This window comes from Anabrus simplex, chromosome 7, assembly GCF_040414725.1.
Source record: "Anabrus simplex isolate iqAnaSimp1 chromosome 7, ASM4041472v1, whole genome shotgun sequence".
NCBI classification, from domain to species: domain Eukaryota; kingdom Metazoa; phylum Arthropoda; class Insecta; order Orthoptera; family Tettigoniidae; genus Anabrus; species Anabrus simplex.
Window position 1 is genome coordinate 138,212,854 of NC_090271.1, and position 14,287 is coordinate 138,227,140.

A 14,287-nucleotide genomic window follows, 5' to 3' on the forward strand; every position below is an offset into this window, starting at 1 on the left:
TTACAGGCGAGAGAACATATGGCAAATTTTAGGCCAAAGGCTTCACGAAAACAATTGAAAACTTTCCTGCCATCCGTTGAGAATGCTTTAAAACATTTTTCCAAAGATATTACTATACCCGAGAAAATGTCGGGCGATCGCAAAATGAACACTGCAGCTGAACGAGAATTTCTCGGGCGGTCACGTTATGGGCAAGCGCGTGCAGCTCGAGAATGCCTACGACGTGCCACTGAAGAGGTAGATTTACGAGTGATTCCGATTTGAATTTCAGAAATTATATAGCATGAAATAGTTGTAATTTCTACTGAATTTTTTTGTGGATTGTGTTCAATGAATGTTCTATTTTCATGCATAATGATATGATTCGTTCCACTTTTTGAAAATTATCGATTGCTATCGATAGTAGAGCTCATAACAGGACGTCCTCGTCGCTGGATGGGGGCTTCATTCATTATATTACTGACCCGGTCGAATGACTGGAAACAGGCTGTGGATTTTCATCTTCATTTCATTATTATTATTATTATTATTATTATTATTATTATTATTATTATTATTATTATTATTATTATTATCCGTCCGGCGTCAACTTCTGCGGACAGGCATGCACACTTAACATGACTCGAGTCAGCAGTGTATGGCAGAAAGGACAATCGACTACGCGACATGGAAAAGACGTCATCTCGCGCAGTCGATCGAGTTGTCTGTCCTCTGCCCCTAAGATTTCCTTACAACCATACCGTTACGGGCTTGCAACAGCTTCTGTCCATCAGAACAACATGAGAGGTGAGGAGCGCTCAGAAGAGATTCGTTTTATAACCTACTGTTTGAGGCTCTTAAACTGTTCTCCTCTCCTGATATCAGACACAATGTTCATGCGAGAAGAGTCGTTATAAGAAGTTGATTTTAAAAATTGTATATCATCACATTTTTTATGACAGTTACTAAACATAGATGTCTGCGTGATATACAAATGTTATTTGTTTAGACTGATGCTTTCACGGCCCGTAATTGTAGACATGTTAGGGAAGTCTTGACCATAAACAGACGAGATTCTCTTCAGAGCAAATTTCTCTGCGAAACGTAAAATGCTCTCTGACATGACAAAAGCCCAAAAGCTTACAGTATTATCATGTCTGCAGATTTTATTTGCTTCTCGCTACGTATAGTATATAAATTATTAATCAAAAATAAAAGAGAAAAAAGGGCTATAATTGACAGCTGAGTACCATACTCTAGTTGGGGTCTTACCAGAGACTTCATGCCCCTTACCCCAACCCCACCCTTTTTTTTTTTTTTTTTTTTTTTTTTTGCTAGGGGTTTTACGTCGCACCGACACAGATAGGTCTTATGGCGACGATGGGATGGGAAAGGCCTAGGAGTTGGAAGGAAGCGGCCGTGGCCTTAATTAAGGTACAGCCCCAGCATTTGCCTGGTGTGAAAGTGGGAACCACGGAAAACCATCTTCAGGGCTGCCGATAGTGGGATTCGAACCTACTATCTCCCGGATGAAAGCTCACAGCCGCGCGCCTCTACGCGCACCGCCAACTCACCCGGTACAACAACCCCTAAACACCCTCATAACCATGTGCAGAGATCTGTACCCTTTACTTACAATCCCATTTATGTGATTACCCCAATGAAGATCTTTCCTTATATTAACACCTAGATACTTATGAACCCCAAAACGAACTTTCACCCCACCAACGCAGTAATTAAAACTGAGAGGACTTTTTCTGTTTGTGAAACTCACAACCTGACTTTTAAACCCGTTTATCATCATACCATCGCCTGCTGTCCACCTCACAACATTATCAAGGTCATTTTGCAGTTGCTCACAATCTTGTAACTTATTTATTACACTGTACAGAATAACATCATCTGCAAAATGCCTTATCTCTGATTCCACTTCTTTACACAACAATTGATATATATAAGAAAACATAAAGGTCCAATAATACTGCCTTGAGGAATTCCCCTCTTAATTATTACAGGGACAGATAAAAGCTTCACCTACTTAATTCCCTGAGTTCTGTTTTCTAGAAACATAGCCACCCATTCAGTCACTCTTTTGTCAAGTCCAATTGCACTCATTTTTGCCAGTAGTCTCCCCTGATGTACCCTATCAAATGCCTTAGATAGGTCAATCGCGATACAGTCCAATTGACCTCCTGAATCCAGGATATCTGCTATATCCTGCTGGAATCCTACAAGTTGAGCTTCAGTGGAATAACTTTCCTAAACCCAAACTGTCTTCTATCAAACCAGTTATTAATTTTGCAAACATGTCTTTCCCAAAGCTTACATGCAATGCATGTCAAACTGACTGCCCTGTAATTTTCAGCTTTACGTCTATCACCCTTTCCTTTATACACAGGGGCTACTATAACAACTCTCCATTCATTTGGTATAGCTCCTTCATGCAAACAATAATTGAATAAATACTTCAGATATGGTACTATATCCCAACCCATTGCCTTTAGTATATTCCCCGAAACCTTATCGATTCCAGCTGCTTTTCTAGTTTTCAACTTTTGTAACTTACTGTAAATGTCATTGTTGTCATAGGTAAATTTTAATACATCTTTAGTATTAGTCACCTCCTCTATCTGGAAATTATCCTTGTAACCAACAATCTTGATGTACTGCTGACTGAATACTTCTGCCTTTTGAAGATCCTAGCATACATACTCCCCTTGTTCATTAATGATTCCTGGAATATCCTTCTTGGAATCTGTTTCTACCTTAAAGTACCTATACATACCCTTCTACTTTTCCCTAAAATTTGTATGGCCACCAATTATGCTTGCCATCATGTTATCCTTAGCTAACTTCTTTGCTAGATTCAATTTCCCAGTAAGTTCCTTCAATTTTTCCTTACTTCCACAGCCATTTCTAACTCTATTTCTTTCCAACCTGCACCTCCTTCTTAGTCTTTTTACTTCTCTGTTATAATATAGTGGACCTTTACCATTCCTTAGCACCTTTAAAGGTACAAATATATTTTCTCATTCCTCAATGATTGCTTTAAACCCATCCCAGAGTCTGTTTACATTTTTACTTACTGTTTTCCACTGATCATAGTTACTTATTAAAAACTTCCTCAGCCATATGTTACTGCCTAATAGTCCTAATTTTAATATCTTTCTTTCTTTCACATTTATTTTTAACTACCACAAAAACAGCTTCGTGATCACTAATACCATCTATTACTTCGGTTTCTCTATAGAGCTCATCTGGTTTTATCAGCACCACATCCAGTCTTCCCTCTAGTTGGTTCCATCACTTTCTGAATCAGATGCCTTTCCCATATTAACTTATTTGCCATTTGTTGGTCATGCTTCCTGTCGTTCACATTACCTTCCCAATTGACATTTGGTAAATTGAGATCACTCGCTACAATCACGTTCCTTTCCTTATCATTTCCCACATAGCTGATTATCTTATCAAATAATAATTATGAATCAGCATCTGGGCTACCCTTTCCCAGTCTGTACACTCCAAAGACATGCAAATTGCCCATTATCTTTAGAAATGAGCCTTAACCTAGAATTTTAAAAAATAATGTTGTGTTTTTGGCTCATTAGGAGCAATTGGGAACAAGTGTGTCATCTTTAACTTTTTCGCAGCTTAAAAATTCTTCTTTCACCAGAATGAAGACTCCCCTCCTACCATTCCTATCCTATCTCTACAATACACACTCCAGTTCCGTGAGAAAATTTCTGCATCCATTATATCATTTCTCAGCCATGATTCAACTCCTATTACAATATCTGGTAAGTATATATCTATTCCTTTCTTTACAATACTTCTACAGTTGAGCACTAACATTTTGTCTCATCCCTACTTCATTTCCAGTTCCCTGTTCCCTTATCACCGCTCCCTAGGCCACCCCATTTCCCTGAATGTACCTTCCTATAACCCTTCTGAACAAATTTCTTAACTTATATGTACCACTGCGGTTTAAGTGAAGGCCATCTGAGCACAGATCCCTATCTCCTACCCACCCATTAGGATCTAGAAATCTCACTCCCAGTTTCCCACATACCCACTCTATAGTCTCATTTAAATCCCCAATCACCTTCCAATCAGTAATTTGACTCATCTGTTCTAAATGCACCATATTGGAAATACAGTCAAACATACTAATGAAGTACTTAACACTTCTTACCTTGCTCTTTATTTCAGATCAAACCTTTCCCAGAACTTCTATACCGTCATTCTGAATTTTAGCGGGGGAAATGTTGGACCATGTTTTTAGCTCTTAACATTTTCTATGTGCTCAGACAGTTAAGGATTGTAGTGACTACAAAGTACTAAAAAATACATCACAGTTGTTATCACTGATCGATGTTCCCTTCAATGTTTATATTTAGAAATCTTACCTGTGAAATTAAACAGAAGCAATGGCACTGACTTCCATTCACTTTGGAAATACCAAAAATCTTATTTTTATTATTATTATTCTGCTTTTACGGCCGCATTGGACCACTGTAGTCAATTTCTGTCCAGTCTTCTATGATGTTTTATGGTTTTTTTCTTTTCTGTTCTTCCAGTATTTCTTCAATCTATCTGATCTTCATTGTCATTCTTCTGAAAATACCCTTTTAGTTGTTTCTCTTTTATCACATTTTTGGTAGGAATCTAATTTTACTATTCTTCAATTTATTTACTTTGTTTGATTTATTCTTTACATCCTCCAGTGTTATGCTTAATTCTTTCATGTCTTCTTTTATTTCTTTTATCCAGACAGCTTGTTGTTTTTGTTTCCAAAGCTTTTCCAAAATTCTGTGTATTAACCTGTCTTGAGGTGTTCTCAGCAGATGACCAAAGAATGATATTCTCTTCTTATGAAATCCATTTGGGATGATACGCCATTCTCCTTCTTTTTGGTACTTCTTATTAATGCATGTTCTTACCATTCTTCTTTTTATTTTTAAAATTTTGTCTATGTTATTCTTTTGCTTTAGTTTAAAAATGATGTTTCACTTCCATAAGTTATTTCAGGTTGGACTACAGTCTTACAATGCTTCAATTTTGTTTTTATTGACATACATTTCTTGTTATATGTATTTCTGGTTACTTTCTGGGCTCTGGCTAATGTATTAGTTCTTTCTGCCCAAGAATTTTTTCATTTAAATTGTATGTTACAGTTTCTCCAAGGTACATAAATTGTTTTACAATTTTTTTTTTCCTCTCTCATATATCAGAACACTGCTTAATAAAAGGGGATCTATTGCCATTATTTTAGTTTTTTCAAATGAAATTGTTAATCCTATTTTCCCAGCAATAGTTTGGAGACTTGCGATTTGATTCCAAGCTTCATTAAGATTATTAGCTAGTAGTGCCAGATCATCTGTAAATCCTAAGCAATTTAGGTTAATTTCATCTTTAGTCTATCCAATTTTTATATTTTTGTTATTCTCTTTATACCATTCTCACATCAAGTATTCCAAAGTACAATTAAACAAAAGTGGTGATAATACATCACCTTGTCTTAGTCCTGTTCTGATTGTGAATGCTTCGGATAATATTCTCCTCTAAACTTCACATTTGATTTAGTGTTTGTTAACGTTAAGTTTATCATTTTAACTAATTTAGGATGTAATCCAAAATTTTGTAACATTTTTAATACTGAAGGTCGGTGAATGCAATCATAAGCTTTCCGAAAGTCTACGAAAGTGATAATCATTTGTTTCTGTCTTCTTTTGTAGATGTCCATTAATAATTTTAGTGTTCTGATTTGATCTGAACAACTACACCATGGTCAAAATCCTCCCTGTTACTCCCCTAATTCTTTTTCCAGTTGACATTTGCACCGATTGTAAATTATTCTCGAGAATATTTTATAAGTACAATGCAGGAGTGATATTCCTCTATAGTTATTAGGATTTGTTCTATCTCCTTTTACTGTATAAAGGGTGGATTACTACAGTTGTCCAGTGATCCGGTAATTTTTCATCATTCCAAATTTTAGTCAAGCATTGGTGAAGTGATTCTCTAATCGATTCCGCTGCATTTTTCCACAACTCGGCAAATATTTGATCTTCCTCACAAGCTTTATAATTTTTCAGTTCTTTAATGACTTAATTAACTTCATCAAAGCTGGGTGGATCGATATTTTCTGGTGGAGTTTTAAATGGGCATGTCTGTGTTTATATGAAGTAGTTCTTTTGGTTCTTCACAATTCAATAGTTTATTGAATGTGTCTGCTAGAATTTGTGTATTATCTTTATTATTATGTGCCATCTCTCCGTTCTTATCTTTTAGCATAAATGTTGGCGGTTCATATTTTTGAAGTTGCTTACTAAATATTTTATAGTAATCCATAGAATTCGTCTTTTTGTGATCTATTTCTATTTGTTGAATAATGCTTTTTTGATGTTGTCTTTTAATATTTCTGATAGGTTTTTTTTTTTGGGTTAGTTTTCTTTGCTTGGTGAATTCTTCATATGATGTCTGTTTTCTGACTTTGATGATTTAACCATGCCTGATGTCTACTTTCAAATGCTTTATCGCATACCTCATTCCACCATTGATGCTTTTTCCTTGGACTTGGCAAAGCTATTTTCTCAGCTATGTCTTTTAGTTTTGGGATGATCTCTTCTAATTTATCTTATTTTATTGTAACAAATAAAACACTGTTTTATCAATCTAATTCAATTCATGATGACCCAATTAGTGCACACACATGAAAATGAATGGCTACACTTCACTAATTGCTGTCTATTTACAAGAGTCTGCCCTCCCCACAGCAGGTAGTCTAGTTCGCTGGTATTACCTGGAACAAAGATGTAATGTCGTATGGCTTTTAGTGCCGGGAGTGTCCGAGGACACGTTCGACTCGCCAGGTGCAGGTCTTTCGATTTGACTCCCGTAGGCGACCTGCGTGTCGTGATGGGAATGAAATGATGATGAAGACGACACATACACCCAACCCCCGTGCCAGAGAAATTAACCAATGATGGTTAAAATTCCCGACCCTGCCGGAAATCAAACCCGGGACCCCTGTGACCAAAGGCCAGCACGCTAACCATTTAGCCGTGGAGCCAGACGGAATAAAGATAATTCTAATGGACAGGCCTCAATTTCACTTGGCTCCGCACACTGAGTCGCTTCACACAACAATTGCACTCACACGTTTGAGGACAGTCTGTTAGCAATTATGACGCATAACGACTGTACCTTAAATGACTCCAGAGGAGTCCGACAACTCTATTTTTTCTACTTGTTTAACGTCATAGTAAGACCTTATTCATACCGAGCTACTCAAAAGAAACTGTAGTAGACTGGATACCAGAAGACTGGATGACTAAGCTACCTAACTTGCTGGTTCTCTACACATGACCTATGCAGTTTTCGGTAGTGGCTTTGTGATATAGTTGTGAATGGATGGGAAGCACGTCAGAATAAAAAAACTACCCAGTAGCGGATCACATAACTGCAATTATAAAATGTATCACTCCATAGTGCTATTGGCATGTAATGATGCAGATGGTTTTTTCACTGATATCAAAACTGGATATGCTGGCAGGAACACTGATGGAGGGATATTTCATGTATCAGCTATGAAGCATTGGTTTACAAATCAAGGACTGAACATCCCATTGCCTTCCCATTATCAGATGATTTAAATAACTATGTCTTCCCTTACTATAATAAAAATCTTCCGGGCTATTATGCCGTGGTCCACTCCTCTCGCTTCTCCCAGACGTTTCGACTACTGCTGCGGTAGTCATCTTCTGTGGCGTCGTGTAGATACGCTCTCCTGTATCCCACTGGCGACTGCGAAAGTTGTATGGGAAGCAGCTGTATTTATATGTAAGTGTGCGGCCTCCAATTGGTTCGCGCCGTGCAATCCGACACCTGATTGACTATCTGAAAGCACGACCTCCGATTGGGTCGCGCCGAGCAGCCTGGCGTTTGGTTGAGTCTCTGAGCACACGACCTCTGATTGGTTCGCGCCGTGCAGTATTTCACCAGGTTGAGTATATGAGGGCATGAATTCTGACTGGGTCGCTCCGAGCAGTCTGTCGTCTGATTGGATCTCGGAGTGCACGACCTCCGATTGGGTCGTGCCGAGCAATGGATCCTCTGGTTGGTTGACTGTAATGTCCCTGATCTTAGTAAACTTCGGCCGTACGTTATATAAAGGGGTGTACCAGGCCTTGCTGAGTTTCAGTCCTTACTCCTTTCTATTAAAGTTATCCGGATGTTTATGTATTTCGATTGCTTCCCTGTAGAGACGGGCGTGAAAGTGGGATGTTGTGGCCAGTATGTCAGTATCCTCGTAACAGATCTCATGCTTTCCGTCAAGCAGTGCACGCTCCGCTACTGCTGATTTGTCATATTGCCCCAAGCGACAGTTCCTTTTGTGCTCCGTCAGGCGAGTATTGACACTTCTGCCAGTCGTGCCAATATAAACAGCTCCACAGCTGCACGGTATCCTATAGACCCCAGTAGATGTTAGAGGGTCACGTGGATCTTTGGCAGAATGTAACATGTTTCGTAGCTGTCGGGTCGGCTGAAAAATGGTTTTAATATCGTGACGTTCAAGGAGCCTTCCAATATGATCCGTGACGTCCCGTATATACGGCAAATAAGCGATACCTTTCATTCTGGGTTCTTCTCGCTTACTATTCGCTGGCTGTCTTCTGGGGTGGAGTGCTCTCCTGACCTCTTGTACCGTGTACCCATTGGTTTGTAAGGCTAGATCAAGATGCTGTAGTTCCTTCTCGATGTACTCTGGTTCACAGACATGAAGGGTGCGATCCACCAAGGTCTTCATCATGGCGTGTTTCTGGCCAGGATGGTGATTGGAAGTTTTGTTTAAGTATCGGTCTGTGTGTGTTGGTTTTCGGTATACTTGATGCCCTAGGGATCCATCATTCTTCCTCTTCACCAGCACGTCCAGGAAAGCTAATTCTCCATCCCTTTCCTTCTCCACAGTGAATTGTATACGAGGATGAATACTGTTCAGATGTGTAAGAAAACCGTCAAGTGCCTCCTCTCCATGTCCCCATATCACAAAAGTGTCATCCACATAGCAAAACCAACAGCTGGGTTTATTTACAGCAGTGCAGGGCTTCCTCTTCAAAGAACTCCATATAAAATTTAGCAATAACAGGGCTAAGTGGGCTTCCCATGGCAACACTGTCTGTCTGTTCATAAAATTCATGTTTCCATTGGAAAAATGTCATTGTCAGTACATGTTCAAATAAAACTATTGTCTCCTCTGAAAAGAGATGTTGAATATGTTCAAGAGTATCTTTGATTGGTACCATAGTGAACAGCGAGACGACGTCAAAACTAACGAGTCGTGCCAATATACTCGCAAGTGTCGCAATCTGTTTATGAAATGGGCCGAGTCTCTGATGTGTGAGTCCTTAGTCCCTACGTAAGGTTGCAGTAAATTGCTTAAATATTTTGCGACTTCATAAGTAGGAGAGCCAATGGTACTAACGATGGGACAGAGAGGAACGTCTGACTTATGGATCTCAGGAAGACCATATAGTCTTGGACATAAGGCTTCTGATTTCTTCAGCTTCTTCTGTTCTTCTGCTGAAATAGAAGATTTCTTAATCAGAGTATTGGTCTTGCGCAGGATACTCATAGTCGGATCGCGGGGAAGTTTTTTGTAGATCGACGGATCAAGAAGTTCTTTGATCTTACGTTCATAATCCACGGTGTTCAAGATAACAGTAGCATTAGCTTTGTCAGCTGCTAATATGGTAATACTTTTGTCGGCTTTCAAATTCTTTAGCGCAAGCCCCTCCTTCTTGCTAAGATTACATTTCGGTAACTTGGCCTTGCAGAGTATCTTGGAACAGTCGTGACATATTTCCTCAGAAACCTCTGGTAGCAACTGACGTATTCCTGATTCTATGTTAGAAATGATATCTTCTATTGGGATGGCCATCGGTGTAACAGCAAAATTGCCTCCTTTTGCAAGAACAGTAGTTTCATCTTCTGTTAAACAATGCTTCATCAGAGACAAAGCCTTTCCATTGTCACCATATTTACTGCGACCATTCCCCCAAAGAACTCTTGATAATGTTAAAAGAATGTTTAACTATAGACTGAGTAGAGGAAGAAAAACGGTGGAATGTGCTTTCAGAATGATGGTCGAAAAATGTCAAGTGGTGAACACTGTTATTCGCTGCCGAACTACGGGAAGGGTGATTGATATCGCAAACTCAGTTTGTATTCTTCACAACTTTGTGTGTAAAATAAAAGGTCTGCGATACACTCCACAACCATTCGATACTTCTTAAACTCACACCAACATCACCAAAATACCACCACGAGAGCTTAAACTACTTCTAATAAAGTGAGGAATTATTTAGCCTACTATTTTCTCACTAGTCTTGCTTCCCTTCCATGGCAATGGAAATGTTGTTCATAAACTCATTCTACATTCATCATATTGATTTGTTTTTATGTAATTCATTATGTTTGCACTTCATTTATTACGAATGTTTGTGGAATAAAGCATTGAACTTATAGTGACACTATAATTTCACTTTCTTTTATTTCTTGTTAGCACTCTTTCTTATAAAGAAAATATTGTTTGCTTACCTGTGAGTTGAACTACTTTGGCCACCTCACTCCAAGTTCTGTTAGTAACATCTCATCTTGAGTACCCTTTCGTTTTGTAATTATATTGTACCGGGAACACCGGTACGGAACTAAGTCCCCGCAATTAAAACTTAAATTTCGCGCTACGCGCTGGCTCAGTAGCAAAAGGCAGCCGGGGACAGCGAGCAACCTGTTCGTGTGACGTAGAGCAGGTTTACGTCACAGCCTGCTTCCCCATGACATAGTGAGAGCCTACGTCAGTATGGAATGTTCGAAAAGTTTCTTTGGCTAATAACTTCCGTCACAGTAATAACTGGATAAAATCAACCATCATCATGTAGCCCCATATTTTATCTCTATTCCTACAAGGTTTGGTAAAATCCGGCAAGAGACAACGAAGTTGTTGAGCGAAATGTAAAGGCATATTTTGGCTTGGATCGTGTTTAAATTGAGAGCTGCTTCCCTCAGCAGAACAGTGTTTGTCACAGTGTGTGTCACAGTGTGTGCGGCGAGCAGTGGGCGGTCGGCTCGTGGGGACCGCACTGCTAGATTCGAACTTTATTAATATTTCCGCGAGTTCCAAGTAATAATCTTATTTTGCCGAGTCTTCAACTTACTTTATAACACTGTGTGTGGACTTGAAAATATTCCGTTATTCACGAGTGATAGAATCTAACCTCATTTAAGACTGATTTAAACTTTAATGGAGATTTATTCAGACAGATGTTTCAAACTTACATTTCTTACAAGTGTTCATAACCCGTATTGATGAAACAATCCGAACAGTGATAAATTGTGAACGATATTCGCATTGCCAACTAATTGAAATATTTTGCAAATTCTGTGTGTCAGAACTTTTCAGACTGTGACAAGTGATTAATTAATGAATTAATTTCAATCTATGACTGTGTCATTGAACTTATAGAAATCATGGAATTTTCCAATATCTCATGCATTCCGAGTAGACATTGGACTGTGATTAGTTTCAATCCATGTACTACGCATTTAATCTGTGCAGACATTGAACTGTGAGTTAATGATAGACTGCGAAACGCTTATTTGAACTGTGCATTCGCTATAGACATTGAGCCATGTGTTAATGGCTGACTATGGATATTTATTTAGGCCGTGCATTTATGGTAGACATTGAACTGTGTTAAGAGATGAAACAAGTAATTGAGCCGTACACTCGTGGTAGGCACTGAACTGTGTTAAGAAGTGAATTACGTATTTGAACTTTACATTCATGGTAGACATTAGACTGTGTTTAAGGTGTACATTTACCATGAAATTAAACCGTTTATTCATGACTAAGCAATGAACTGTGCATTTAAACTATGGGTTTTCAATAGACAGTATCTTTTTTTGTGCGTGATCAAACCTCGGACTATGGAAGAGTGAAACCTATTTCATTTAATTTCAAATTAATGAACCAAATCGGTTTACAAGTGAAACATTTCCTTTTCAAGTGGCTGAGTAAAAATTGCATGTAACCCTAAACAAATATTTCGTGTGATTAATTTCAAACTGTCTCAAGTATCACATTTTCTTTTAGTCATTTTTATTGACATTTGATTACGTTACACTACGAGTGATTCCTTTGTTCAACATTCAAACCTGTTACTCAAGAAACTCTTTCCGTGTCCCAGGTGCTAATGTGTACAGTCATAAGTCATTCTCCATGCAACCAAATCTCAATGCTCACATTACTACGTTATCCCAATCTTCTGGACGTCGTATGGATATTCCAGAACTTCTAGAACTTCCATCGTGGGAAAAATCGTGGTTCCATGATGCCGAGAGGAGACTGATGGCAGTACGAGGAGAACAGCTGGATTTCGAGTACATCACCAGCCTGGATGAGGAAAGAACCATTTCCTGCATGTTTGCTGTATGAAGGTGATATAATTCTGAACTTTGTTAATAAATTCAGAACTTTTAAAAAAAGAAAAGAATTTTTCAAAAAAATCCCTCTTCCTCTGTAAGCACTTCAATCAGAACGGTACACGCCCTGCGTCTAATTCATGCTCGTCAAAGTACCATATTTACTGTTACAGTACAGCACAGGATGCTTTTCAACTTTGCTCACGAATTTCAAACTTGCTCTCCCATTTCGTTCAAGTTGCGTTACTCAAGAGATGGGAGTAGCGAGGAGACCAGCATGCTCCAGGGCTCCAGTTTCCTTCCAAATCCACAGTGTTCCTTTGGCAAGGAACTTAAGTGTTCGCTCTCCCTCTTGGAGCAGAACTGGGATTTTTTTGGACAGAGTGCTGACCTGCAGAATGCGCTTTATATTGTGAAGACCCTCCTTGATCTTTCTCTGTCTGACTTCCATCTTCTTCTGGCTTTCTTCCATCTCCTTCTGGCTATCTTCCACCATTTTCTAGCCATCTTCTTCTGGCAGTCCTCCATCTTTGTCTGGACACGTTCAGTTCTCTTCTCGCTGTCTTCCATCTTCTTCTGGCCATCCTCCATCTTCTTTTGGACATCTTGGGTCTTCTTCTGGCCACCTTGTGTCTTTTTGACACCAGACGTGAATAGACAGGGATATTAAGATCCATGTTTCTCAGGTAATGTGGTGGTTGCCAGCCAACTACTTTACCTAAGTATTTATGATACAAATCACAGTTTTTCTTTTCAAGGATGGTGTAAATTTTGAGTCATTCAGGAGGCTATTTATCATACAAATTAATTGTTTTATGTCATGAATAATTCAGTTCTGAATGTCTCAGCTTGATCCAGAATGAGGCTTACTCAATCATGGTACCGGTAATGAAATTTTAATGATTTCAAGGTAAAAGAAGTGGAAATACTGGAAGTAAATAGGGAATTATGGAAACACTACAATCACTGGAACTTGCAGATTCAATGCTAAGAGCCATTACAATGAATGTATGCATGTCAACATGGGAGACAGAGAGGAAATGGAAAGACAGAGGAAGTGGTTTTACAATCCTATTTTATTATGTTACTGAAGGAGATTAAAATCTACATTTTACTGTACAACAATATCTTTATTTAATTCAGTTCAGCTATAAACAATGTGGATTTTTTATTTTCTCCATGTGACACAATGGTAAGTGAAAATTTATTTGGTTCATTAGAAGGAGAAGTAAGGATAACAACTACATCAGAATAAGTTCACTGTAGAACAAGAGTCTCTCCTCCTCTAACCTTCTGAACTGTTCCAAAGTTCTGAATTGCTTCCTCCAAGCACTGTTTCTTGCACTCCAGCAACCTGAATAAAAAATAGTGCAAAGCTAATTACCAATCAAATATTAAAAGCTGTCATGATATATCAGAGCTATTCTTGTAAATCTGAACTATTCTCAAACTGAATTGAGTAAATATGATCACATAAATTTATAACAATAATATAATTTTCCTTTATTTAGATGTGTGTTAGTTTGGGTATGATACAAAAAGCCCAATACAAATTTGGTAGAATCGATTAAGGCTAGTGAAATACAAGTTATACTGTATGGTATTTAAATTTTAGCACTCGATTGACTGACAAACAGGAAAAAGAATGTATATTTACATTTAACCCCTATGCCGCCAAATAAAATTTGGAGCTTTACTGTGAAAATGCTCAATTAAGCAATGAAATATGAATAATTAATTTTACCTCAAAAAACGTGATTTTCTTCTTAAATAAGTGTAACAAACTACCTAAAAGTAATATTTTGAGAATAATATTGACATTCTG

General features: G+C 38.3%; 1 protein-coding gene across 1 annotated transcript in view; it reads right to left on the reverse strand.

Annotated features, from left to right (window-relative positions):
• Window positions 1–13,571: 13,571 nt before the first annotated feature.
• Window positions 13,572–14,287, reverse strand: part of LOC136876972 (intraflagellar transport protein 81 homolog) — a 142,758-nt gene continuing 142,042 nt past the window's right edge. Inside the window, exon 14 of the mRNA XM_067150744.2 lies at window positions 13,572–13,816. Within this exon, the coding sequence (XP_067006845.2) occupies window positions 13,720–13,816 (97 nt within the window). The 3' untranslated portion in view covers window positions 13,572–13,719. The remainder of the gene's footprint in view (window positions 13,817–14,287) is intronic.